General features: G+C 45.5%; 2 protein-coding genes across 2 annotated transcripts; one reads left to right on the top strand and one right to left on the bottom strand.

Moving 5' to 3' along the window:
• Positions 1 to 1531: 1531 nt before the first annotated feature.
• On the bottom strand, positions 1532 to 12289 carry LOC119246545 (uncharacterized). The gene is made up of 3 exons (XM_037512905.2): positions 11050 to 12289; positions 6634 to 6679; positions 1532 to 1786 (listed from the first exon to the last, which is right to left on the bottom strand). Exons 1-3 carry the CDS (start codon positions 12144 to 12146, stop codon positions 1667 to 1669), a joined length of 1263 nt encoding a protein of 420 aa, XP_037368802.1. The 5' UTR covers positions 12147 to 12289; the 3' UTR covers positions 1532 to 1666.
• A 4535-nt stretch (positions 12290 to 16824) lies between these two features.
• Positions 16825 to 20969, top strand: LOC119245530 (homeobox protein ESX1-like). Its single transcript, XM_037511598.1, has 3 exons — positions 16825 to 17144; positions 19641 to 19686; positions 20484 to 20969. The coding sequence occupies exons 1-3, from the start codon at positions 16825 to 16827 to the stop codon at positions 20967 to 20969; spliced, it is 852 nt and encodes a 283-aa protein (XP_037367495.1).
• Positions 20970 to 27674: the final 6705 nt, after the last annotated feature.

The following is a 27674-nucleotide window of genomic DNA, read 5'->3' as shown; positions in this document are numbered from 1 at the left end:
CCTGCTCTGTCTCTGGTGAATTCTCTCACCTTCCCACGCCTCTGGCCTGCATCCCAGTGCTTGTATAAATAAATCTTTAGAAAAGAAAGAGAGAAAACTCCCAGGTGGTAAATATGGGAGGTTTGGGGAGATAGCATGGCTATCTCCACGCTTTCCCCAATTCCTTGCTCTATGCATTTCTTCCATCTGCCTTGTCTTGAGTTAGTGTTTGTAATAAATCAGTGATCTAATGAGGAAGTCGTTTCCTGAATTACATGAGCTGTTTTATTTAGCAAATTAATCAAATCTGAGGAGGGAGATGTGAAAACCTCTGAACTACAGCAGTCTATCAGGTAATAACCTGGACTTGGGACTGTCACCTGAAGTCTGGGGAGGGGGATAGTGGGAACTTCCAATCTATAGCTGGTTGGTCAGAAGCACAGGTAACTGACTGGGCTTGTGACTGGTGTCTGAAGTGGAGGGTGGTCTAGGGAGACTGAGTCTTGTGGAATCTGATGCAGTCTCTGGGTAGATTGAAATTGGGACTAGGGATACCACTCTTTATCTGCAGTCAATGCAATCACTTCATAATATGACTGGTGTCCACAATTAATCTCTTGTAACATAGAACTCCATTAAAGGAGATAACTAAAGATAAATATGCTCAAGATAACTCAGAAACAAAGATTTAATTGAGAAGAACTTATTGCTTTTTTAAAAAGTGGGCCCAGTCTCTTCAGTCTCCTAACTTTAGTTTGGGGTTTTTCCCTACCCTGGCAATTTGCACAGACATCACGAACAAAGGGGACATATGGCTGCTTCTTTACAGTGAGTGGTTATTCTGGGACGCTGTTCAGAAGACCACCTCCTTATTCTTTTTTTAAAGATTTATATATTCATACAAGAACTAAGGTACAGGCCAGAGGTGCAGGGGGCAAGAGGATTCTCCAGAGCCAGAGTGGGGAACAGAACAGGCAGACTGAAATATACTGCTGAGGGGAGCAGTGGGCGAGTCAGGAGAGGTTTGCTGTGCCATATGGGTCACCTCCCTGGCCGGGAATCGAACTTGTGCTGCAGTGGCTGCAGACAGCCTCATAGGTTTTAACCCCTTGTGCCACCAAGGAGGCCCCACCTCCTTAGTCTTGCTTTGAGCAGCAGTAAACCGAAATGTCCTCCACTAGTGTTTAACGGCAGGAATGCTGAAAGTGGTAAGATACATTTGAAGGTATGATAGCTTTCGAGCTGGGGAAGGAGCAATAATATGATTCCTGGAGCTGGCAGGGGGTACTGGAGAAAAGGGAGAAGAGCCTCTTACTGGCCTTGATAGGTGATGGAGGAACGGATAAATACATGGGTCAGTGCAAATTCACTGTGGGCGCTAGGAGAGATGCTGTGATGGGCAGGGTCTACTGATAGTGATTCAGGGATGTCACCTCAAGAAAGGAGGGCTTGCATTAGGGTTAGAGGGCATTTCCTTAACAATTTCCACACACACCTACTTGTTCCATTTGACACGTGAAAACAAAGATACGCGAAAACAAAGATACGCAAAAAACCAAGATTTATTTTTTTATTGATAACACAAATACAGAGGGGATGAGGATGGCATGGGCAGCAGATGCAACCCATGAGTCAGTGGCACTAAAAGAATCCATCTCCAAATTGACTCCCGAACAAATATGACATCTTAGGGCCTATCCAACATAAAGATCATAAGGTGTTCCAGGGTAACAGGTGGTGTATTTGTTGCAAGCATCAGCGACCTCTGACGTCTCCTACACTTGGCTCTCTTATTCTTAAACCAAATCTACAATCAAAAGGGAAAGGGGATTGGTTTAGAATATTGAACACTTAATGTAATAGGAAAAAACACAACATGCACCTTTATGTCATTGAGATTTTAAACTGTATCAGGAGAAACTATTTACTTATTCCTAAAACATCTTCAGAAGGTGAACACCATCACCCCTCCCTTCAGATCACCCTTGGTGAGCACTCGCAATGGGCCAAGTTTTGGAATAGGTTTATTGCTTTTTCTCTTTCTTTCCATATATCAATATTCTAATGTTTTTGTCCAGGTAGCAGATGCACATAGAGCTTATGAGTTGACCAGATCCTTGCTGTCGATCCGATGTCTGGATAAAGAAGTATGTATCCCAATCACCAGCTATCCAGCTGCCCCCACCTCACTTAAGGATGGAATCACTTTGTTTGGGAGGGGAGCTTGTGTATAATAAATCATGGACCCTCCTGAAAGTTGTATTGAGGGCATGGCTTCCTTGTTTGAAAAGTCTACCTTCAGTGTAAAGTAAATAATTAATAGGAAGGAACACGTTTTTAGACACAAAGTTTCCTTCAGAGATGACCAAGGGCTCATTAATCCTCTGAAATCTCTTGAGAGTTAAGAAGGTGACTTGCAAGGAAGACCTAGCCCTGGGGTTCCATGGTGCTAGCTGGGACATGAGAGGGGCTGAAACCTTGACATTTTAACCTGCAATGTTTTATTTATTTATTTATTTATTTATTTATTTATTTATTTATTTATTTATTTGTTCAAGCACTGGGTACAGTCAGAAGTGCAGGAGGGTGAGAAAATTCACCAGAGCCAGAGCGGGGAAGAGAACAGACAGACGGATGAAATAAATACACTGCTGAGGGGAGCAGCGGGCACGGCAGGAGAGGTCTGTGCGCCATGTGGACCCTCACTGCTGGCCTGGGATCGAACCAGCGCTGCAGAGGCTGTGGCAGCTTCACAACCCAGCGCTCAACCGCTGCGCCACCAGGGGAGGCCCTTAACCTGCAATGTTAAGGAAAGTTGAGACCAACTCCGCCCAAATGAACCCATACTCAAAATTCTGATCACCCAAGAATTTACCGGAAAAAAAGCATACCATTGTCACCGTGGTCAATTCCTCATGCTCCAACCTGCCCCGCCCTCCAAACCTTCCTGCGCTCAAGAGAGGTCAGGTCTCTCTGTCCAGGATCCCGGACCGGACTGGAGCTGCTGTTGCCCGGCACTGCAGGTTCTCCTGGGCGCTGCCACGCAAGCAGGAGGTTACCATCCCACCCCTTATTCTCGGGCAAGAAGGTGAAATAGCACATTAGGAAGACAGTTGACAACAATGAGAGTGAGGGGGTCACAAAATGGCTCCTTCCCTAAATATCGGCCACTTATTAAAATGCAAACAAACAGAACTGCTAAACTTTACTATCTGCTCAGTGTCCTGGTTAAAGGGGTTTACGTTATATCTAGGCCCTTTGGAAGTTTCCAAACTGCAAATTTTAAGGGGGAACAAAAAGTCTTTTCTCCTTCCCTGACACCGTATTTTCACTCTCCCATCTTAGCATTTGTATTGTCTTTGTTGCATGAATATGTAGTTTAAACACGCCAGTGGAACAGAGCTGATCTGGGGGGAGGGGCGGAATTAAAATGTACCAGTGGTTCTGAGGGTAGAAGTCAAATACTGTACAAAAATTAACAATGATATAAGAAAATAAAGAAATACAAATTTAAAAATGTGTACCAGTGGTCACAATTCCATAAAAATAATCTGCGATGGGTTGACACTGGTTCTGCCACAGAACAGTTTTATTTGCAAACGAAAGGAGAAAAGCTGTGTTTCTTGGGAAAATGCATGCTGTAGGGTTTAGAAAGAAATGAGAACACTCATTTTTTCCCCTCTTATTTATTTCTTGTAGCTCATACTCCCCTCAGAAAGTCAGAGAGCACTATGGGAGGGAAGGAGGAAAGCATGTTATCATACTTTAAGCTCTTTTTTTTTAACCTAAGAATATATATTTTTAAATTTAGTCAGTGTTCAGGTTAATGTTCAAATGTCCCAATTTTTCTTATTTTTCCCAGCTTTTGTTAGGTTGGTTGGTTGCTTAAAGAAGTGTCCAGATGAAATCCATATACTTTTTTAAAAAAGTATTTATTTATTTTTATTTATTTTATTTATTTATACAAGCACTGGGTACAGTCAGAAGCGCAGGAGGGTGAGAGAATTCACCAGAGCCAGAGCGGGGAGCAGAGCAGGCAGAAGGACCAAAGCACACTGCTGAGGGGAGCAGGGGGGGGGGGGGGGGGGGGGGGGCGGGGCAGGGGAGGTCTGTGCGCCAAGCGGGGAGGGGTGGCCGGGGAGCAGCCCGGGGCAGCCGGGGATCAAACCGGCGCTGCAGAAGCCGCGGGCAGCTTCGCAACCCAGCGCTCAACCGCTGTGCCACCGGGGAGGTCAGAAATCCATATACTTTAAATGACGAGTATGTCCAATTTAATTTCTAAACAACCTGAAATTCCACCTTGTATTTTCCTTGCAATTCACGTTTAGAAATTGAGTTCTTTGTCCTGAAGATTTTACCACAGGATGGATTTTAGCACTTGCCTTCCCTCAGTTCATTTTTTAAAACTAGATTAGCTAGTTGTTTTTCTATTTTGTATCTTTATCTCCCAAAGAAACAAGGTTTTATATTTATTCACTAATTCTGTTGTTTTTATGTTTTCCAACTCATTAACTTTTATCTTTCTGAATTCTGTCTACTTTCTTTTAGTTTACTGTTTCTAGCTTATTGAGCTGTTTCATTCATTTCTTTTCTTTTTTGCTGTACTTATATAGGTATTTATACTCTACATTTTTTTTGGTGGTTGTTCAACCACTATCTAATCAAATTTTTACGTGTCTGACCCTATCATTAGAAACCTTAAGTTTTCCCGGGCCTCCCTGTGGCCCAGCGGGTTGAGCACAGTGCTGTGAAGCTGTCAGCAGCCTCTGCAGCACGGCTTCGACTCCCCGCCAGCCAGGGAGATTCCCACATGGTGTGGCAGACCTCTCCTGTCCTGCCCGCTGCTCTCCTCAGCAGTGCTTTCGGTCCATTTGCCTGTTCTGCTCCCCACTCTGTCTCTGGTTAATCCTCTTACCCTCCCGTGCCTCTGGCTGTACCCCAGCTATTGTATAAATTAAAAAAATAAATAAATCTTTAAACAAACAAAAAGAAACCTTAAGTTTTCCTTTTCCTCTGCATATGCCTTGCTAGCTCTAGAAAGTCTCCCAGCTTCCTCCCCATCTTTTCAACCTGAGCCAAGCCTGCAAGCCCAGTCTATGGCTTTGGGACACCAGGACTCAGTGAGTTGCTTTGGTGGGGTGGTTTTCAGATCCTCCCATATTTTAGTAGCTTTTCAGATGCTTTCATTTGCACCCCTTTCCGCCACTGCACTCACACTCTGCAGCAAAAGTAAAACAGTCATCCTGACATTTTCTATCTTTCTTTTCGCAGATATCACTTTGACACAACTTGCAGTTTTCATTGACCCCAAGTACCTTTTGACACTATCACCTAAAAATTAGTCATCCAGGCTGCTGAGGGAATGAAAAGTACTTGAAACTACCTGGAATGAAACGTACTTGAAATTAATACAGATACAGATGTAGCCTGAGAGGCCTGCCACTCACCTTCACCTAACTCACCTCTTCAAAATAGCACTGCTGAATAGAAAAAACAAATCCTTTTGATATTAGCAATTCCTCAAGAGAATATTTACTTGTGCATTTACAGATTCATAATGCTGAATCTATGTAGTATCTGTGAGGCTTATTTTGACTATATGTCATTCTTCTCTAACTTTTTTTTTTTTAAAGATTCATCTATTTATGCATACAAGAACTGGGGTACAGGTCAGAGTTGCGGGAGGTGAGAGGATTCACCAGAGACAGAGTGGGGAGCAGAACAGGTGGATACACTGAAATACACTGCTGAAGGGAGGAGTGGACGAGACAGGAGAGGTCTGCTGCTCCATGTGGGTCGGCTTCCTGGCCAGGAATCGAACTTGTGCTACAGTAGCTTCAGATAACTTCATAGTACTGCAACTTAACCCCTTGCACAACCAGGGAGACCGTCTGACATTTTCAACCTTAGGTCAATTAACATTAATTCAATATTATTCCTTTTGCTTATTTGTTTCCTCCTTTAGAGAAACTTCCAAAGCTTGCAAATATCCCTCCCCCCATAACGACTATTCTAGCAATATTTTCAGATTATTGATACACCAGAATGTTCCATAAAACTGAACTTTGGGGCTGCCATTGTCTTTACACTGCCTTTATAAACACTTAAAAACAAAAGTAAGAGGACCAGGTGATTCGACTTTTAAGCTGTCTTCTCCTATCACTCTCAGTTTAAACTCACATTAGTTGCTCATCTAGTGTGTTCTGTGGATGAATTACTCCCAAACCCCAATGTTTATAAATTCACTCGTTTAGCTAAAACCTTATGGTCTGGCTTAAAATAATTTAGTGCCCTGAACTCTTATAACCTTGCTCTTCTGTGCATTAATTTGAATACTTCCGAGTCAGGCTGATCCTCAACTGGTAGGATACCAGTGTTAGAAGGAGTTGAACTTATTGAGTATATGTGATGTGTACACTCCAGCTTATGGATATTTTCCACTACCAGTTTCCCTTAAGAAATCACGCTCCTTCTGGTAACGAGCTGGAGTGTACATATCCCATTTTCCATCCACAAAGATACCTAAGGTCAAAACTTATTTGCTAATGTAGAAATGATAACAAAAACACACCACGTCTAGGTAAAAGTACCCAAGTTCTGCAGCAGGCTTTACAATGGCGTCCCTGCCAAATTGTTATTTTCAGGTTTACTGACCTGCACTCTAGCTTCAGTCACAGCAATGCGTCTTGCAAGCTCTCTTCTGAGGAAGAAAACCACAAATGTTTGTTTAGCATATGAGATTGTGGCTAAAACAAATATATGAATGTACATTTTATGCTTGTTTTAAAATTTGCATTCTCCCCTCAAGACCCCGCCCTCCACCAGGTAAACTTTTGTCATTCCCAACTCCAGCTCCAGGCTTGCTTTATAGATGGCTTCCGCTATAGTGCCACCCCTAGGGTGTTATCAACAACTGGTAGCCAAGGCAAATAATTTTTTTATAACTGTTTTTTTTAAAGATTTATTTATTTATACAAGCACTGGGTACAGTCAGAAGCGCGGGAGGGTGAGAGAATTCACCGAGCCAGAGAGGGGAGCAGAGCAGGCAGAAGGACCAAAGTACTGCTGAGGGGAGCAGCAGGCGGCAGGAGAGGTCTGCGCGCCATGTGGGACCCTCCTCTGGTGGCCGGGGAGCAGCTGGGGATGGAACCGGCGCTACAGAGACTGCTGGCAGCTTCGCAACCCAGCGCTCAACCGCTGCGCCACCGGGGAGGCCCCAAGGCAAATAATTTTAATGCACTATTAAAAAAGAAAAAGTAATGCAAAAAGTTATGATGAACAAATTATCAAATTTTTAAATAAAAGATCCAACATTGCAGTTGCATGAGAGTAACTTATCCTTCCCTACTGTGACACCAATGGAAATTTTATTTACAAAAGCAGGCTATCAGGACAGGTAATAAGAGAAAAAAAATTGAACCACACCAAAACAAAAAATTTCTTTCCATCAAAGGACGTAATCAATAGAGTGAAAAAGCAACTGACAGATTGGCAGAAAATATTTGCAAATCATGTATCTGATAAGGAGCTAATATCCAGAATATATTAGTATCCCCTACAAGTCAACAATAATTAAACAAATATCCAGATTTAAAATTGGACAAAGGACTTGAATAGACATATCTCCTAAGGAAATATACAGATGGCCAGCAGGCACTCGAAAAGATGGTTGACATCACTAATTTATCATTAAGGAAATGCAAATCAAAAAGCACACTGATACCACCTTATCCCAATAGATTGGCTACTGTCAAAAAACAGAAAATAACAAGCGTTGGCAAATTTGTGGAGAAACTGAATCCCTTGTGAACTGTTGGTAGAAATGTTAATTATGCAGTTGCTAAGAAAAACAGTAGACCTGTTGCTAAAAAAATATCATTATTATTATTTTAATTATCATTATCAATATTATTATTTTGTCTATTTATGCATAAAAATTATCATTATTATTATTTTGTCTATTTATGCATACAAGAACTGGGGTACAGGCCAGAGGTGCGGGGGTGGGGGTGGGGATGGGGGCTGTGAGAGGATTCACTAGAGACAGAGCAGGGAACAGAACAGGCGGATCGACTGAAACACACTGCTGAGGGGAGCAGCGGGCGAAAGAGGAGAGGTCTGCTGCATCATGTGGGTAGCTCTCTGGCTGGCCGGGGATCGAACTCATGCTGCAAAGGCCACTGACAGCCCCACAGTGCTACGCCCAACCCCCAGTGCCACCAGGGAGGCCCTTTTTGCTAAAAAAATTAAATACAGAATTACTATCCTACTGGGTATATACCCCAAAGAACTGAAAACAGTCTTAGAAAGATATTTATTCACCCATGTTCATAGTGGTACTATTCACAACAGCCAAAAGGCTGAAGCAACCCAAGTGTCCATTAATAAATGAACAGATAACTGGAATGTTTTACATTTTGACCTCCTTAGCCCAACATTCCAGTTATAAAACAAATAAGTTATGGGGATGTAATGTATAGCATGGTGACTATAGTTAATAATACTGTTTTGCATACTTGAAAGTTGCTAAGAGAATAAATCTTAAAAGTACTCATCACAAGAAAAGTATGTTTGTAAACATGTATAGGGATGGATGTTAACAAGACTTATAATAATCTTGCAATGGATACAGATAATCATTATGTTGTACACCTGAAGCTAATATAGTATTTATAGATCAATTATACCTCAATAATAATAACCATAGAGTGTACATGTTGACTTTTCTTGATGTCAAAAATCAAGTATTCTGTATGGTTGAGCGTTGTCCCTGATATAAATTTGTTTTGGGTTTTTTTTTAAGATTTATTTGTTTATTTATTTATACAAGCACTGGGTACAGTCAGAAGCGCGGGAGAGTGAGAGAATTCACCAGAGCCAGAGCCGGAGGCAGAGCAGGCAGAAGGACCGAAGTACACTGCTGAGGGGAGCAGCGGGCGGCAGGAGAGGTCTGCGCGCCATGTGGGACCCTCCCTCCGGTGGCCAGGGAGCATCTGGGGATCAAACCGGGGCAGCAGAGGCTGCGGGCAGCTTAGCAACCCAGCGTTCAACCGCTGCGCCACCGGGGAGGCCCCCTGATATAAATTTGAGTGGAGGAAAAAAAGCTGCAAATTTCATTTCAAATGCAAAGTAAAGAAAAAAAAATCTGGAATAAAATAAATGTAGTTAACGTAACTTACTCCAGGTAGTAAGGAAAGAACTTTCAGTTTGTATTTTATAGTTTTCCATATTATTTAGCCATTTTAAAAATAAATATGAGCAACTTTTTAAACCAACAAACTTTAACAACATTTTTGCTGAATTCTCTTGGCCACGTGATTTGCAAACTGGTTAAAAAAAGAAATCAATGAAGGGATAAACAAAGTACAGTCTCTATATGAAATGGAATATTATTCAGGTTTAAAATGGAAAGATAGGGCCTTCCTGGTGGCACAAGGGGTTAAGACACAACCTATGAAGCTGTCCGCAGCCTCTGCAGCACAAGTTCTATCCCTCAGCCAGTTGGGGAGCAACCCACATGGTGCAGCAGACCTCTCCTGCCTTGCCTGCTGCTCCCCTCCTCAGTGTTTTCAGTCAATCTGCCTGTTCTGTTCCCCACTCTGTCTCTAGTGAATCCTCTCACCACCCCCCCACACCACTGCCCTCTACCCCAGCTCTTGTATGCATAAATAAATAAATCTTTTAAAAATAAAATAAAATGGAAAGATATTCAGACATATACTAACACGTGCAGGAACAGCTAAAGACTGTATGCTACATGAAATAAGTTAAGTCACCTAAAAAGACAAAAACTTACTGATTCCATTCATATGAAGTACTTAGAGGAGTCAAAATCAGAGATAGAAAGTAGAATGGTAGTTACCAGGGACCAGCGCAGGAGGGGATGGAGTGTCATTGTGTAATAGGTATAGTTTCAGTTCTACAAGATCAAGAGTGTTGGAGATGGGTGGTGGTGAAGGTTGCACAGTAATAGGAATGTACATAAAACCACCGATCTGTAAAGTTAAAATTTGTTTAAGGTAGTAAATTTTGTTTGTGTATATACCAGAATAAAAATTTAGGGGAAAAATCAGGTCTCATGAAGCATAAAAATAGAAAAAGGACTTGAACAAATATATTAAAAGATGCTCAATGTCAGTAATCAGTAAGAAAATACAATCAAAACCACAGTGAGATACCATGTTATCCACAGAGATGGTTATTACCAAAAAACAAAAAATTACAAGTGTTGGTGAGAAAGTGGAGAAATTGGAGCCCTTGTACATTGTTAGTGGGAATGTAAAATGGTGTGGCTACTCTAGGAAACGGTAGATCAGTTGTTCAAAAAAAAAAAGGAAAAACAGAGAAATTCTACTTCTGGGCTGATAATTGAAATCAGTGACTCTAGTTGGTATTTGCACACCCGTGTTTGTAGCAGCATTATTCCTAACCAAAAGGTATGAGCAATCCAAGTGACCATTAATAAATAAACCAATAAACAAAATAAGGAATTCACATACAAAAAAATATTACTCAGTTCTAAAAAAAAATTCTGACACTTGCTACAACCATAGATGAGAACATTATACAAATAAGCCAGTCACAAAAGGAAAAAAACTTTATGATTCCACTTCTAGGGCACCCAGAGAAGTCAAATTCATCGCCACAGAGAGCAAAAAGGTGGTTGCCAGCTGGGGTATAGGGAATCATTTACTGTACACAGCATTTTAGTTTTGCAAGATGAAGAGTTCTGGAGGTTGGTTGCACAACAATGTGAATGTACTTAGCACTATCAAACTAGACACTTAAAATGGTCTGAGAAATAAAATTTATGTTTTTATGTATATTTTACCACACTTTAAAAAAGAAACAAAAACAGCACCAACCAGTTTCCAGATTTGGTTCATGTAACTGCTATATGGAACTATTTACCTTAAATTCCAGAAGGGATTCTCTTCCCCTGATCCTAGAGCAAAAGTGGCTTTTTTTCTTAGCATGGGGAAGGAAAAGACCCAGGAGACAAACAAGCATTCCTGAAAATGATCCCAAATCCCCTGGAGAACTTGGTGCTTCCTGGAGTAAGCCACTTACCTTGAAAGCAGGTCGGGGTATGGATTATGCTGGAAAGCGCTTTCCAGTTCTTGCAGTTGTGTTGGCGTGAACTTGTTGCGTGGTACTCTTTGCTGCCCGCTTGGGAGTTGCAGAGCCTCGCCAGCAGCCGCACAGCCTAACTCCGGCTCCTGGATGCTACCGCCGCTGCCTTGGCCCTGGAGGTTGCCTTCCACCTCGCGATTCCCACCGCTTTCCTGGTTCTCGGTGCCTTCAAGGTTGTTGCTGGCTTCCTGGTTCAGGTAGCCATTCTGGTTGAGGTCACTGTCCTGGTTCACATCGCCATTCTGGTTCAGGTAGTCGTCCAGATCCAGGTCGCCACCCTGGTTCAGGTAGTCATCCAGATTCAGGTAACTGTCCTGGGTCAGTTCGTCATCCTGGTTCAGGTAGCCGCCCTGGTCCAGGTAGTCGTCCAGGAGATTCAGCTTGCCATCCTGGTTCAGGTAGCCGTCCAGATCCAGGTCGTCGATCTGGTTCAGGTAGTCGTCCAGATCCAGGTAATCGTCCTTGTTCAGGTTGCCATCCTTGTTCAGGTCTCCATCCTGGTTGAGGTCAACTTCCTGGTTCAAGTAGTCTTCACTGTTCAGGTAACCTTCCTGGTTAATGTTGACTTGAAGGTTCTGGAAGCCTTCAGGGTTCACGTCATTTTCACGGTTCAGGTAGCCTTCCTGGTTCCCGTGGGCTTCATGGATCAGGCAGTTATGAGAACTCAGGGCGGCTTCCTGGTTCAAGCAGCTATCAGGGTTCACGACGGCTTCCCGCTTCAGGCAGCTCCCAGGGTTCATGGCGGCTTCATGGTTCAAGTAACTGTCAGGGTTCATGGTGGCTTCATGGTTCAAGTAGCTCTCGGGGTTCACTGCGGCTTTGTGGTTCAGGCAGCTTTCGGGGTTCACAGCCTCTTCACGGCTCAGCCAGACTTCCTGATGAACAGGGTCCACAAGGTCCGGATCTCTTCGGTCAGTGTAACTACCTCTTGGTCCCTGTGAGGCAGCCTGCTGAGGAGTTTTTATCACCACCTGAAACACTCCCCGGCAGTAGCAGTGGGGGTTATCATAGTTCCCTCTGGGCGGAGGCGCCATGGCTGGAGCGCTGTGAAGTTTGGCGCCTTCACAAACTCTGACGGTCAGGGACCGAACTGGAGGCAGAGGCTGACCAAGGTCCTCTTATTGGCGCCAAAAGCGTGTTGCCAGGCTCTGCCTCAGGTTCGACACCGCCAGCGGGCGGTAGGTGGGACTTGCTTTAGGCGCGCAAGTGGCAGGGGCGTGGCCTCAAGCAAGGGGCACTGTGGGAAGGAAGGGGTTGTGGGTACGTGCAGAATCAGGGCTGTTTGCGACCCTGCTCGCTACTCCGGATCTGAGCAGAGTGTCTGCCCTGAGAAAAAGAGCGTACTTGATTAGCTAAGGTGATTGTGGGGTGAGCGAGAGGGAGAGGTGGGGGGATCGAGACCTCACACTAACCACGGGAGCCCTTGTGGAAAAGTTTGGAGAACATCTCATGGTCCGATCCTCCATATTTCATTTATTTATTTATTTTTAAAGATTTATTTATTTATTTATACAAGAACCGGGGTACAGGCCAGATGTGCATGAGGGAGAGAGGATCCACCAGACACAGCAGGGAACAGAACAGGCAGAATGACGGAAAACACCGCTGAGGGGCGCAGCGGGCGAGAATGGAGAGGTCTGCCCTGCCATGTGCGACCCTCGCCCGCCAGCTGGCCTAGATCAAACCCGCATCGCAGAGGCTGCGGACAGCTTCACAGCGTGGTGCTTAACCCCCTGCGCCACCAGGGGAGGGCCTATTTATTTATTTTTATTTTATTTATTTTAATTTTTAAAAGATTTATTATTTATTTATACAAGCACTGGGTACAGTCAGAAGCACGGGAGGGTGAGAGGATTCACCAGAGACAGAGTGGGGAGCAGAACAGGCAGAATGACTGAAATGCACTGCTGAGGGGAGCAGCGGACGGCAGGAGAGGTCTGCTCGCCATTTGGGATCCTCACCTGCCGGCCCGCCGGGATGGAACCAGCGCTGCAGAGGCTGCGGACAGCTTCACAGCGTGGCGCTCAACCACCTGCGCCACCAGGGGAGGCCCTGTAAAATATTTTTTGAAACTGATGTGATTTATTAATTTTTTTCTATATACCATTTCTTATCACTGTTTGTGATTCTACTAGCAAATATGTTTTTCTCCATTCAAATACCATATAAATTTTGGGCCTCCCTGGTGGCCTAGGAGTTAAGACTCAGAGCTATCACTTCTAAGCTCTGAGTTCCATCCCAGGCCAGAGAGCTAACCCGCATGCCGCAGCAGACCTCACCTGCTGCTCCCTTTAGCAATATATTTCAGTAGATCTGCCTGTTCTGCTCCCCACTCTGTCTCTGGTGAATCCTCTCACCCCCTGTATTTCTGGCTTACACCTCAGTTCCTCTACACAAAAATAAATAAATAAAAATATTTAAAAAAACACAAATACTTGGTGGAAATTCTATGGGGACTACACCTGAGAAAAGAAAGCAAACAGTCAAAAAATTGATGAAAAATGAACAATGATGTAAAATACAAAATAAAAAGAAAAAACACAAATATTACATAAATTTATACTCATAAGGGCCTCCCCGGTGGTGCAGCGGTTGAGCGCTGGGCTGCGAAGCTTCCTGCAGCCTCTGCAGTGCCGGTTTGATTCCCGGCTGCCTGGCAAGGGAACCACATGTTGTGCAGACCTCTCCTGCCGCCCACTGCTCCCCTCAGCAGTGTATTTCGTCCGTCTGCCTGTTCTGTTCCCCACTCTGGCTCTGGTGAATTCTCTCACCCTCCCGCACTTCTGACTGTACCCAGTACTTGTATAAAAAAAAATTATACTCATAAATATTATAAACAACATTTTATATTTTCTGGTCACACTAGTGTATGCATATGAGAAAGCCAATAGCCAGCATCTAACATGTAGTACCTATACTTTGAACTTGAGGCTGACAGGCTGTCACCAACACTACACACCCCAAGAGGACTCGACTTGACTATTGGTTGTATCTTTAGACCCTACCAGGGATCACCACTTACCCTAGCATAGAATCTGCGTGGATGTAGAGCTACATTGACAATTGAGGACAAGAAGCTTTTACCCTGGGGCTGGGGTGGGGTGGGGGAACATGATGAAACGGGTTACCTGGGAAGTACCAGGAAGACTGCATGGCCAGTGCCTGGATGGTGACAGGTGCTTCAACCACCTCCAGGAAATGAATTTTGGGACAGCAAAGCGGATAGGACTCTGAGCTCCTAACTGCTCTTCTCAATCCTGGGCCCCTGCCTTCCTCCTGCCCTTCAACCTTGCCATCCAATGCCCTTATTTCTTTTTGGATAAAAATTCTCCTGTCACCTTGGTGGCTGCATCAAAAGAAAAGGAGGAAATTGGGCCTCCCCGGTGGCGCAGCGGTTGAGCGCTGGGTTGCGAAGCTGCCCGTGGCCTCTGCGGCGCCGTCTCTATCCCCGGCTGCTCCTCGGCCACCTGAGGAGGGTCCCACATGGCGCGCAGACCTCTCCTGCCGCCCGCTGCTCCCCTCAGCAGTGTACTTCCGTCCTTCTGCCTGTTCTGTTCCCCGCTCTGGCTCTGGTGAATTCTCTCACCCTCCCGCGCTTCTGACTGTACCCAGTGCATGTATAAACAAACAAATAAACAAATAAATAAAACATGCCTCTATAAAAGAAAGAAAGAAAGAAAGAAAGAAAGAAAGAAAGAAAGAAAGAAAGAAAGAAAGAAAGAAAGAAAGAAAGAAAGAAAGAAAGAAAAGGAGGAAATTGGTGCAACCTAAGGAAAGAGCAGCAGCACTAGTGACACCAGCAAAAGGCTGTGTTGATAGGGGAGTTTTTGGCCCCATGGATGAAGAGAACCTCAAAGGCACACAGACAGGGGGACATGCAGGAGCCCCTCTACCACACCACTGCCACTTTAACCAGGTTGCAGTTTCAGGAGGAAAGAGGCATGTTCAGACCATGCCCACTTTTCCAGTGAGCACTGGCTGGGCCCCAAACTCATTCTCTCTCCCAGAGCCTCTTACTCTCTCTTCCTGAGCCAGACACCAACTAGGGCTCCCCAAGATGCTGCAGTAGCTTCATTGTGCTGAGACTTAACCGCTTCCCTCACCAGGGAGGCCTGACTTAGCTGTTTTCTTACCCACTATCTGGAAACATGGAGGAGAAGACACTTTCCATTCACAGCAGATGAGATGACTAGGGCACAGAATACATTGGGTGAGTCCCTGAAAACAGTTTAAATTTGGATGCAAGATAGGCTTGATGAGAACTGTGAATGTGCAAGTAAAAAGATAATTTTGGGATAGTCAGGCAAAAGGTCCATTCTAAAAAGCTAGTCAGAGTATTAAGCTAGTAAGGATATTAACACATCTGGAGCACATATAAAGGATTCCTCCGGGGTAATCTACAGTACTCAATACACTTGCCTCTCTTTATTTGACAATAAAATTTATTTATTCCTAAGGACGAGATCAGGAAGATATTTAAAGAAAAGGGAGCAGAGGCAGCAGCAAGGAAAAAAAAAAAAAAAAACCACTTGTGTGGGAAATCGACCAGATACACAGCACCCAGCACACACAGGGAAGGAGCTCATTTTTTCTTTATTTTTGAAGAGGGTCAATAGCGAGAGACACAGTAAAAGTCACAATATCAGCAAATGAACAAGGAGGAAAGGTCCCTCGGATTTCGGCATTTTTATCCGTTCTACGCATGTTAACGTTTCTACCCCTGCAACCCAAACAGATTCATCGATAAAATAGTACAGGCCGCGGACATTCTCAACCTGCATGCTAGCTGGTTGCATTTTCTGCACACTGCATCTGAGCGAGCAGCAAGCTCAGAAAACCCATCTCCAGCTCTTGCTCCTGAAGGCCCCAGGACTCTGCGAGCTCTGCCTTCGACTTTGTTGCAAACACTCCGAGCAAGCCACCTCCTACCTAAATTGTCCCGTTGTGCTTAGTACTGGCTGCTGCATGCGGGGGGCTGGATGAAGAGAAATTCTGGGACGTTTCTCCAAGGCCCACGGAGGAGGGATGCGGGGGGTCTCTCACGCTCCACACCTGGGCTTGCACAACCCAGCAGAGTCCCTTTCCTCGGAGACACGCGGCCAAGTGTGGAGCAGTCAACCAAGCTGCCCCTAGCGGAGCCCAAGTCGTGCCATCCCACCGGCCCCCCTCCCACACCCCCCGCCCCACCCCCCGCCAGTGCCCATGCACCTAGCAGCCCTCCCGATGGGTGCAGGCAGCGCCTCGTGTGCACTCAGAGCCCCCGCCCCCCACGACAGAAAGCTCTGGCAACTGGGCAGGCCCGGCCCGCCCGCGAAAGTGAGGAGGAGGCGTCGAAGTCGACACACAGTAACCGGACTACTTAAAAGGGCGGCGGGCAGCAGCCCCCTTTGCAGCGCTGCAGGCGCCACCTCCCCAGAGGCACGCGGCGCCCGCCCGGCCCAGCACGCACCCGCGGAAGCGCCAGGCCGGGGGGACAGCACCAGGCCTCGGGCCTCTGCAGCCCGGCAGCCGGAGCCGCGCCAGCTCCCCGGGCCAGCGAGGAGCCCAGGCACGCGGGCAGCGCCAGGTGAGAGCGGGCGGCGCCCCGCGCCCCAGGCAGAGGCCCCGGGAAGGCGCGTTGGCCGGGCCGGGCCCGGGGGCCCCCTGCGGGGCTGCTGAGGCCTGGGCACCCACGCCCGCTCTTCCTCTCGGGCTCTCTCTTCCGCAGCCGAGATGCCGCGGGACATGTCGTCGGCCCTGGCTGAGGAGGACCAGGAAGAGGCGATGCCGGGAGAGGCGGCCAGCGAGGGGGGCGGCGACCCTGGCGCGGGGTCGCCGCGCTCGCGGGACAACAGGGACGGCGACCACGTGCTCGGCGCCGGCGGGGAAGATGGCGGCCCCGGGCAGGCGGGAGAGCAGGGCCAGGAGGGGCCGCGCCGCCCGGGGCTGGGGGGCGCGCGGCAGCGGGCCCGGCGCCCCGCGTTCAGCGCGCGGCAGCTGCAGGCCCTGGAGAGCGTGTTCCTGGCGTCGCCGTACCCCACCACCAGGCTGAGGTAAGACGGGGCGGCCCGAGCCGGCCGACGCCCTCGCGCCCCCTGGCCCGGGAGAGCCCCCGGGCCGCGCTGGGGGTGGCTGGGGGGAGGCGTGGGGGTGCAGCCCCCTTCAAGGGCCGAGGGCGAGGGACGCGGCCAGGTCGCTTTCAAAGGAGTGGAGGCGGAGGGCGAGGGCGCGCGCCTGCTGCTGTGCCCAGCGGCCTACGCCCCGCCCCAGCCTGGGGCCTCTGGCGGGTGGCGGCTGCCTTCTGGGGCGCTTCAGAAGACGCGCCGTCCGTTATGACCGTTGCAAACCACACAACAGCAAGAGAGGGCAGATTTAGGTATCACCGAAAGGTTTACTTTTTTGAAAGAGTTGTTTTTTTATGCATACAGGAACTGGGGTACAGGCCAGAGGTGTGGGGGGGTGAGAGGATCCACCAGAGACAGAGTGGGGAACTGAACAGGCAGATTGACTGAAGTACAGGGCTGAGGGGAGCAGCGGGCGAGTCAGGAAATGTCTTCTGTGCCATGTGGGTTGCTCCCTGGCCGGCCGGGGATCGAACTGGTGCTGCAGAGGCTGCCGACAGCTTCATAGGTTGCGTATTAACTGCTTGCACCACCAGGGAGGCCTCGAAAAGTTTATTTTTTAATTTTTTTAAAGATTTATTCGTTTATACAAAAACTGGGGTACAGGCCAGATGCGCGGGAGGGTGAGAGGATCCACCAGAGACAGAGTGGGGAACAGAACAGGCAGACTGACTGAAATACACTGCTGAGGGGAGCAGCAGGCCAGACCGGAGAGGTCTGCTCCCATATGGGATTCTCGGCGGCCAGCCGGGATGGAACCCACGCTGCAGAGGCAGCGGACAGCTTCACAGTGCGGCACTCAACCGCCTGCGCCACCAGGGAGGCCCCAAAAAGTTTATTTTTTATATCTTTAAAAGATTTATTTATTTATTTACACAAGAACTGGGGTACAGGTCAGAGGTGGGGGGGTGTGATGAGAGGACCCACCAGAGACAGCGCGGGAAACAGGACAGGCAGACGCACTGAAACACACTGCTGAGGGGAACAGCGGGGGAGACAGGACAGGTCTGCTGCGCCATGTGGGTCAGCTCCCTGGCTGGCAGCGGATGGCACTCATGCTGCCGAGGCTGCGGATTGCTTCATAGGTTGCGTCTTAACCCCTTGTGCCACCAGGGAGGCCATAACCGCTAAGTTTAAAGTGTCTTTTTCAAAGAAACTATTTCCAATCAAGTCTTCACATTTACATAGAGAAGTTTGGAAGTAACCCAAGGCCAAACCCGGGTTTCTGGACACCATGATCTAGCTTGTGTAAGCTTTAGAGAGGCTCACAACTGCTGATTGAAAATATGTTTGGGCCACGCTGGTGGCTCAGGCGGTTGAGCGCAGCACTGTGAAGCTGTCCGCAGCCTCGGCAGCTCAGGTTCCATCCCGGCTGGCCGCGGAGGATCCCACATGGCGCAGCCGACCTCTCCTGTCTCGCCGGCTGCTCCCCTCAGCAGTGTATTTCATCAGTCTGCCTGCTCTGCTCCCTGCTGTGTCTCCGGTGAATCCTTTCACCCTCCCGCACATCTGGCCTGTATCCCGGTTCTTGTATTTAAAAAAGAAAAAAAGAAAATACGTTTGCCTTTTTCACTGTGGTTTTTGCATGGGCCGATCTCAAACCAGGTGGAGGGCAGGCCGGCCTTATGGCTATGGGAAAATAGCTTTCACCGAGATGGCATCCCAAGGCCATGCTGCTCTTGTATAGAACAGTTACACCTCTCAGATCCAATGGCAATGATAGCCGTGAGATACGTGTTTTCACCACCTGACATTTCTCTAACATTGAACAAAACCTTCCTTATCCTACCTATGCTACATACTTTAAATCTTGCTTATTATTTTGGACCCAACAAATTGATCCTTTATGGAGTAGGAGAGCTGATGATAAAGAGTGATTGGCAGGGATCTTTATCATCCTGAGTGATGAGATTGTGTGCTAATGCTGCTTTTCTTTCATCCCTGTCTTTTCTTGGAGGACTGTTTCCGAGTTACCCTTGTAAGGGACTTCTAAGTGGTTTTGAACAAAACTGTTTCATTATAAAATTAATGAGATTTGCTATAGATAAAAAAAGATAGTGTTCCATTAGCAACAGGGTAAGGTTGTGGGTGAGAAGACTGGGCCGTGTGGAGCAAGTGCAGGTTAGGATTCTGCCTTCCCTTAAACTTTTGATAAGTGTGCTCATTATGGATTGCATTTGTGTTAACTTTTACAACTCTCAGTACTACATTTCAAAATTATCTTGATTGATGTTTTTTCTGCATCCCCTTACCTTTTGCTCTGCAGGAAAACTCCTCAAGCATGCCTTGCTGGGGATTACAGAAAGTGTTCTGGGGTGGGAGTGGCGCGTTGGGGACAAAAGCCTTGAAACAGATAATGAAATAATGTCCTCATTTCATTTCATCCACAACCCCATACTGAACACTTGTGATTTTTTTCCTCCGCAGACAGCAGCTGGCAGGAGTCTTGAACGTGACTGAAAGAAGAGTGCAGGTGAGTAACCCTGAATAAAGCTGTTTGGGGCGGGTGGGCAGCATTCTAAAGCTGCTGGAGGACCCGATGCCTGGGCCTCAGACCTTCTCATGATGGTGTGGTTTCCTGCCTGTTGCATGTTTGGGAAATAAGTGTTGGACTTGAGGTGCTGATGACTGGAAATGGGTCAGGGAACTCCAGCTTTTTGAAATGCACCTTTGTCAAAGGGAAAATGCTTTCCTGTACTAAGCTATTCATTGTAAGTAAGGATCTCTCTCTGTCTCTCTCTCTTCACTGATACACACACACACACACACACACACACACGCTCACACACACCACTGTAAAAACTCTGCCCACATATACTTCTGTATTCTATGTCCCTGAAATATGTAGGCATTAATTACATAATCTGTTAACATTGATTCATACATTACTAACACACAGCAAACACATGACACTGTATGATTAGTATACAATAATCATAATTAACATTGTTATCTCAATTATGTCTGTGTTAAGTTATGCTATGTCAATTAGTGTATTTATGTATTGTATTATGTATTATACTTAAACATGTGTGTTTCTGTATACTATGTATTATGTTATATAGAGTATTATGTAATGCTCTATATAACATTTGCTGCCCAGCGTCCCAGTGTCTGAGCCGGACTGCGGGCTGTCTGACACTTCCTAAGATATTTTAGCAAGGAGAGAGTTTCCTCTGGTGCAGCCTAAACGCTGAAGGGCATGTTTTCATGTGTGACAGTGAGTGCTCAACGTTCTAATGGAGCCCCTTTCTCTCTCTCTCTCTGAAGTCTTGGTTTAAGCAAAGACGGGCCAAGTGGAGGAGACGCCAGAGGGCATCCATGATGAGGAACGTGCCTCCCATGGCCCAGGGCCACCCTGTCGTCCTCAACATGGGTGGTCCCTGCAGCGCCATCTATTTCCAGCATCTGAATTGCATATGGCCTGTTTTGGGTGCACCCCCGCCTGTGGTGCTGCTGCCGCAGCCGCCACCCGGGCACCAGCCAGCGCCAGGGCCCCAGCCGCCTCCCGGGCCCCAGCCGCCTCTTGGGCCCCAGCCACCTCCCGGGCCCCAGCCACCTCCTGGGCCCCAGCCACCGCCCTTGCAGAACCCCTACCAGCCGCCCTTCCTGTTTATGCCTCCTCCATTCATTCTTCTTCCATGTTGGATCCCCTGTTCCAACCCGACCTGTTCCCTGCCCCGCTGTGCCCCACCCCCTCCTAACACGGCCTGGTACTTTACCGTCAATGGGCCTGTGATAGCCCCCTTTTTCTAAACAATGGTCGTTTTCCCAAAGTGCTTTGCAGCCAGCTCCACATGCTGCATCCTTCTCTGTCAAGGCCAGCGGATTAAATGCCTGCTCAGTGTGTTCAACACAAACTTGTCAAGCCACTATTTCAGGGCACGGTTTTGTATTTTCAATAAAGTTGTGACTTTTCTGCATATTCGTTCGGTGTGTCCTGTGGGTTAGTAAATGTGGGTGGAGGTGGCTAAGAGAGTGTCACTGAGCCCGAAAGGCAGTAGGCTGCCTTTCACGTAGGCACAGTCCCAAGTCACCACCTTGGTAGGCCACGAGCATCACTCAAGTCCCCAAGTGCCCAGGGCAGCTTTCCACAGACCCACCCCTTCCCCAGTCCCTCATCCTGCCCCACCTTGCCCCATGGAACCCCACACTTGTGCCAGACAGGCTGCTGTGAGTCCCCGTTGAGACAACAGGGTGTTTCTAGGCCTGGTCAGACCCACTTTGGCCTCTGGATCTTCAAAGAAAGGCTAAGCCCTCGCACCCCATCTCATGCCATGCCACTGGAATCCTGAGTGCATCATGATATGAAGCGATCATGACTATGGGAAGGTCTCAGATGCCTTGATTCACAGAACCCATTGTGATGCCACCACCCAAGCACCACGTAACCCAGGAAACACGTTTGGGTCCGGTTGGCAAAACTATTCCCCAGTGCAGAGCACACAGAAAGGATTGTGTGTTCCAGTGTAAACATCCCGGTCAAGAAAATGTTCTCAGCTTAGGTTCCGCATAAGCCCCTCCCCTTCTCAACATCAGGCCCAGACAGCAGGTTTGTGGAGAATGGGAGTCAGGCATCTCTCTGGACCTTTTCTGTTTTCTTCCCTGCCTTCCCCTTCCCCGACAGGGGCGGGATAGAGACCATTCCATCAGGAGAGTGCTGCTCTTCAAAACTAACACAACAGAGTATGCTCCCTCCAGTCCAGAGGTAGTTCTCCACTCTCCTCCCCCACCCCAAGCAGTGTAGCCATCTTGTGGCTTCTGGCCAGCCCAGAGCCTTCCATTGTGTCCTGTCACCTTGCTAGAACCCTGGTTCCTGCTAAGGAAACATTGAAAAGTAACCTGCTGGTTTAGTTTTGCCAGAATCACAGAGGAAAGTTTCCCTACGCAGTGATCCAGATTCATCATTGAAAGCCAGCTGTACATCAAGCTCTGCACATGTTGCCTTTTTCTTATAACTGTCAGGGTAAAAGACATGCACAACACTCAGAGAAAAATGATACACACTGAAAACATCTGCAAATGGCAGAATTGACCGTTATTATTAGATCTTTTTGAGATCCATATTTTGGCCTGTAGTCCCTGCCTTCAGTTATTTAACTTTGAGACTGAGAAAAGACACGGTTTTCTCTTCACCTTGGAATTTGAGAGGCAGAGGGGCTGATGCGGAACCTAAGCTGAGAACATTTTCCTGACCGGGTTGTTTACACTGGCACACACAATCCTTTCTGTGTGCTCTGCACTGGGGAATAGTTTTGCCAACGGACCCAAACCTGTTTCCTGGGTTACTTGGTGCTTGGGTGGTGGCATCGCAATGGTTCTGGGAATCAAGGCATCTGAGACCTTCCTGTAGTCAGGATCGCTTCATCTCACGAGGCACTCAGGATTCCAGTGGCATGCCATGAGATAGGGGTGGGAGAGCTTAGTCTTTTTTTAAAGAGCCCCAGACCCAGCAAAGCCATCAGGTCTGGGGGGTTGGGGGGTTAAGGGGTGGGGGGAAAAGCAGGGGTAGGCTGGAGCTGAAGCTTACTTACATTTTTCGCTGAATCGAGACCTGAATGACTTCAGACAGAAAGCTCTGGGAGCTCAGCCTCAGACCTTGCCACCAGTCCTACCACGCCAGCTCGAGGTGCGCCACAACTACACTCTCAAGAGCAGTCCAGTGCGCCAACTTCCTTCCAAATCCAGGATACTTCTGTGTAAATAGGAATTTTTTAAATTAATTAATTAATTTTTAATTTTATACATTTTTACATCATTGTTCGTTTTTGCACAATGTATGCATTTTCATCTTGATTATAGTCCCCATACAATTCCCACCCCCCCTTGTTTTGATCCTACTCCCCCCACCCCGTGTGTCTCTGGTTTATGGTTGCTTGTTGATTTTTATTTTGATTTTATTATAATTAGTCTTTTTCCTGGTCCCTTATTTAGGTTTTATAAATTCCTGCTATGAGTGAGATCACCTGGTATTTTTTTTTTTCTTTCTGGCTTATTTTACTGAGCCCTTCCGGCTCCATCCATGTTGCTGCAAATGGCATGAGTTTATCTTTTTTGATTGCTGAGTAACATTCCATGGTGTATATGTACCACATCTTCTTGATCCAGTCATCTATTTTTGGCCATGGGTTGTTGCCATAGCTTAGCTATAGTGTAAATAGTACTGCTATAAACATAGGGGTGCAGGTGCTCTTTGGAATTGATGTATCTGTGTCCTTTGGGTAAATACCTAGGAGTGGAATTGCTGGATCATATGGAAGCTCCATCTTTAGCAGTTTGAGGAATCTCCACACAGCTTTCCATAGTGGTTGGACCAGTTTGCACTCCCACCAGCAGTGCAGGAGAGTTCCTTTTTCTCCACATCCTTGCTAACATTTTTGTTGCTAGTTTTTTTTAATATGTGCCATTCTCACTGGTGTAAGATGGTATCTCATTGTAGTTTTGATTTGCATTTCCCTGATTACAAGTGATGTTGAACATTTTTTCATATGCCTGTTGGCCATTTGCATTTCCTCTTCAGAGAAGTTACTTTTTAGCCCTTCTACCCATTTTTTGACTGGATTATTTTCTTTGGTTTTGGTGAGTCTCATCAGCTCTTTGCAGATTTTTGTGATCAGCCCTTTATCATTGGTCTTGTGTGCAGAAATTTTCTCCCAATGGGTGGGGTGTCTCTTTGTTTTTGGTTACTGTCTCTTGCTGTACAGAAGCTCTATATTTTGATGTAGTCCCAGCTGTTTATCTTTGCCTTCACTATCACTGCTTTGGGTGATGTGTCTTTAAAGATGTTACCGAGGTGTATGTCATGTAGTGTTTTGCCTATATTTCCTTCTATATGTTTTGTGGTTTCAGGTCTTATGTCTAGTTCTTTAATCCATTTTGAGTTGGTTTTTGTGCATGGTGTGAGATAGTAGTCAAGCTTCATTCTTTTGCATGTAGCGACCCAGTTTTCCCAACACCATTTATTGAACAAACTCTCCTTGCTCCATTGCCTATTCATTTCTCCTTTGTCAAAGATTAGTTGACCATAAATCTGAGGTTTTTTTCTGGATTTTCTATTCGGTTCCATTGGTCCATGTGTCTGTTCTTGTTCCAATACCATGCAGTTTTTATTATTATGGCTTTGTAGTAAAATAAAGTAAATAATCCAGTCAAAAAATGGGTAGAAGGGCTAAAAAGAAACTTCTCTGAAGAGGAAATGCAAATGGCCAACAGGCATATGAAAAAATGTTCAACATCACTTGTAATCAGGGAAATGCAAATCAAAACTACCATGAGATACCATCTTACACCAGTGAGAATGGCACATATTAAAAAAACTAGCAACAACAAGTTTGAAATCTGGGATTGTGATACCTCCATTCCCTTTTTTTTTTTTTTTCAGGAGAGCTTTGGCTATTCGGGGTTTTTGGTGGTTCCATATGAATTTCATCAATATTTATTCTATTTCTTTGAAGAATGTCATTGAAATTTTTATTGGAATAGCATTGCATCTATAAATTGCTTTTGGTAGGATGGCCATTTTGATAATGTTAATCTTTCCAGCCCATGAGCAGGGGATGTCTTTCCGTTTCTTTGTGTCTTCTATTTCTTTTAACAGTGTTTTATAGTTTTCTTTGTATAGGTCCTTTACTTCTTTTGTTAGGCTTATTCCCAAGTATTTGATTTTTTTTGTTTCAATAATAAAAGGGATGGTTTTCTTGATTTCTTCTTCTTCAGATTGATTGTTTGTGTATAGGAAGGCTACTGATTTTTGTGTGTTGATTTTGTATCCTGCTACTTTACTAAATTGATTGATTAGTTTGAATAGTTTTTCTGTGGAGTTTTTGGGGTTCTCTATGTATATTATCATATCATCTGCGTATAGTGATAGTTTAGCTTCTTCCTTCCCTATTTGGATTCCTTGTATGTCTTTCTCTTGTCTTATTGCTTTGGCTAGGACATCCAGTATTATGTTGAAAAGCAGTGGTGAGAGTGGACGTCCTTGTCTTTTTCCAGATCTTAATGGAAATGCTTTTAACTTTTCACCATTGAGAATGGTATTGACTATGGGCTTGTCATATATGGCTTTTATGATGTTGAGGTATGTTGCTTGTATCCCAAGAATTTCAAGGGCCTTTATCATAAATGGGTTTTGTACTTTGTCGAAAGCTTTCTCAGCATCTATTGATATTATCATATGGTTTTTATATTTCTTTTTGTTGATGTGTTGGATTACATTGATTGATTTTTGGATGCTGAACCATCCATGTGTCCCTGGAATAAATCCTACTTGGTAGTGGTGAATTATCTATCTTATGGATACATTGTTGGATTCTGTTAGCTAAAATTTTATTGAGGATTTTTGCATCAGTGTTCATTAGAAAGATTGATCTGTAGTTTTTTTTTTTGTGTTGTCCTTGTTTGGTTTTGGTATTAGTGTAATGTTGGCTTCATAGAACGTGTTTGGTATTATCCCTTCCTTCTCAATTTTTTGAAAGAGTTTATGAAGGATAGTCACTAGTTCGTTTCTGAATGTTTGGTAGAATTCATTTGTAAATCCATCTGGTCCTGGGCTTTTGTTTTTGGGGAGGGTTTTGATTACCATTTCAATTTCACTGCTTGTAATTGGTCTGTTTAGGTGTTCTATTTCTTCTTTATCTAGCTTTGGGTGATTGTAAAGTTGTAGGAATTTGTCCATTTCTTCTAGATTGTTGAACTTGTTTGCATATAACTGTTCATAGTAGTTTCTGATTATTCTTTTTATTTCTGCTGTGTCTGTTGTGGCTGGATCCCCCTCAGTAAATAGGAATTTTTGAAACTACTTCTTGGGTTCCTTGATGGAGACTGCTATTAATTTTCTTTGCGCATTTTAATAGTGTCAGACACTAGAGGGAAACTAGCTTACTTTTTAAAATTTATTTATCTATATAAGCACTGGGTACAGTCAGAAACGCTGGAGGGTGAGAGAATTCACCAGAGCCAGAGTGGGGAACAGAACAGGCAGAATGACAAAGAACACTGCTGAGGGGAGCAGCAGGCATGGCGGGAGAGGTCTGCGTACCATGTGGGACCCTCGCTAGCGGCCGGGGATCAAACTGGCGCTGCAGAGGCTGCGGGCAGCTTCACGGCCCAGCGCTCAACCCCTGCACCACCAGGGGAGGCCCAAAACTGGCTTACTTTTAATTGTACACTCTAACATCGTTGGTCGTCTGACTTGGATTGTCTCAAGACTATCCTAAGTGATTTAATTGCTGTGAGACCTCAGATGAAATGGGTGTTGTCAAAGAGTAAAACCTTTCCTTTCCCCCCTTTAGGTTCTTTGGCTGGTCTATTAATTAAATTGATGTGAGATAGATAAACAGGAGAAAAACAAATTTCATTTCATTTGTACAGGAGTCCCAAATATATGAGACTCCAAGATAGACAATTGAGGCTTATCCTGCGATAGGAAGAATTGGTACAGAATTATAAAGAGGAGGAAGATAATTCATGGGAGGTTGGGAAAAGCAAATGCTGCCATACCAGGCAGATAAGTCTTTCTGGTGCAATAAGTTATCTCTGGTAATAGCTGTCTTCCTTTTACAGGCTGCCTATCAAAATTCTTGTAGGCAATTAGAGAGATATAAAGAAAACCTTTCCTGACTCTGCTGAGTCTTAATTGCCTTCAGCTGAAAACAATCTCCATGCCAAAGTGGCATTTTTGGGGATCATATATTTTGCTCCCGCTCAGTGCCATGACACAAGTCATGTTTTTAGTGCTCATTTAAAGTCTTACTTGCATTATGTGCATGATTTGAGTATAAAAACTTATGTCCAAACCCAACGTGTGATTTAAGCTTCGGCTTAACTTGAAATCTGGAAGATAGATCTTATTTTTCCATAGGGAAAAAATATCAAACCTCCCACAATTCAAAAATTGAAACAAATTTCAAAAAGAATGAATAGTATGAATGGATTATTCTGGATCACTGCTGAGGGACCATTTCCTCTGTGTATCAGGCAGGTCTAAACCAAGAGGTTCCCTTTCAATGTTTCTTTAGCTGGAACTAGGTTTCTTTGAGGATGACAGGATACAATTGATGATTTAGCCCCTTCATACCTGAAGCTTTCCTTCCCAATATTTACTCTGTTATCACCAGTTACATCCAACAGGACAAAAGGTGCCCAAACCAAATGAATGAATGAATGAATGAATCTAGATTTAATGAGAGTAGGGTTGGTTTGGGGGAATACCAATATGTAAAAGAGTCTTAGGACATTCCAGTTGCTGCCTTATCCCACATTTTATTATACTGGTGCCCCTTACTGAAATCCATCCACAACAATTATTTCCCCCTTTTATCATTTTTATTGCAATAAAATTCAAATGATATAAAATTACCTATCTTAAAGTGTACCATTCAGTGAAATTTAGTTCATTTACAACGTTGTGTCACCATCATCACCATCTGGTTTCAAAACATAGTCGTCACCCCAAAACGA

The sequence above is a fragment of the Talpa occidentalis genome, unplaced genomic scaffold (genome assembly GCF_014898055.3).
Source record: "Talpa occidentalis isolate TD23 unplaced genomic scaffold, MPIMG_talOcc4v2.1 talOcc4.15, whole genome shotgun sequence".
NCBI classification, from domain to species: domain Eukaryota; kingdom Metazoa; phylum Chordata; class Mammalia; order Eulipotyphla; family Talpidae; genus Talpa; species Talpa occidentalis.
Note: the sequence above shows the minus strand (reverse complement) of the source record. Positions and strands in the feature narration are given on the sequence as shown.

What these genes read in the sequence shown, in the direction of transcription:
- LOC119245530 (XM_037511598.1), top strand. Translation starts at nt 16,825, where the DNA reads ATGCCGCGGGACATGTCGTCGGCCCTGGCTGAGGAGGACCAGGAAGAG. An exon ending in TACCCCACCACCAGGCTGAG is followed by an intron (nt 17,145 to 19,640) that starts GTAAGACGGGGC and finishes TTTCCTCCGCAG; the next exon opens with ACAGCAGCTGGCAGGAGTCT. An exon ending in TGACTGAAAGAAGAGTGCAG is followed by an intron (nt 19,687 to 20,483) that starts GTGAGTAACCCT and finishes CTCTCTCTGAAG; the next exon opens with TCTTGGTTTAAGCAAAGACG.
- LOC119246545 (XM_037512905.2), bottom strand. Translation starts at nt 12,146, where the DNA reads ATGGCGCCTCCGCCCAGAGGGAACTATGATAACCCCCACTGCTACTGC. An exon ending in TACCCCGACCTGCTTTCAAG is followed by an intron (nt 6,680 to 11,049) that starts GTAAGTGGCTTA and finishes TTTCTTCCTCAG; the next exon opens with AAGAGAGCTTGCAAGACGCA. An exon ending in TGACTGAAGCTAGAGTGCAG is followed by an intron (nt 1,787 to 6,633) that starts GTCAGTAAACCT and finishes TTTTGATTGTAG; the next exon opens with ATTTGGTTTAAGAATAAGAG.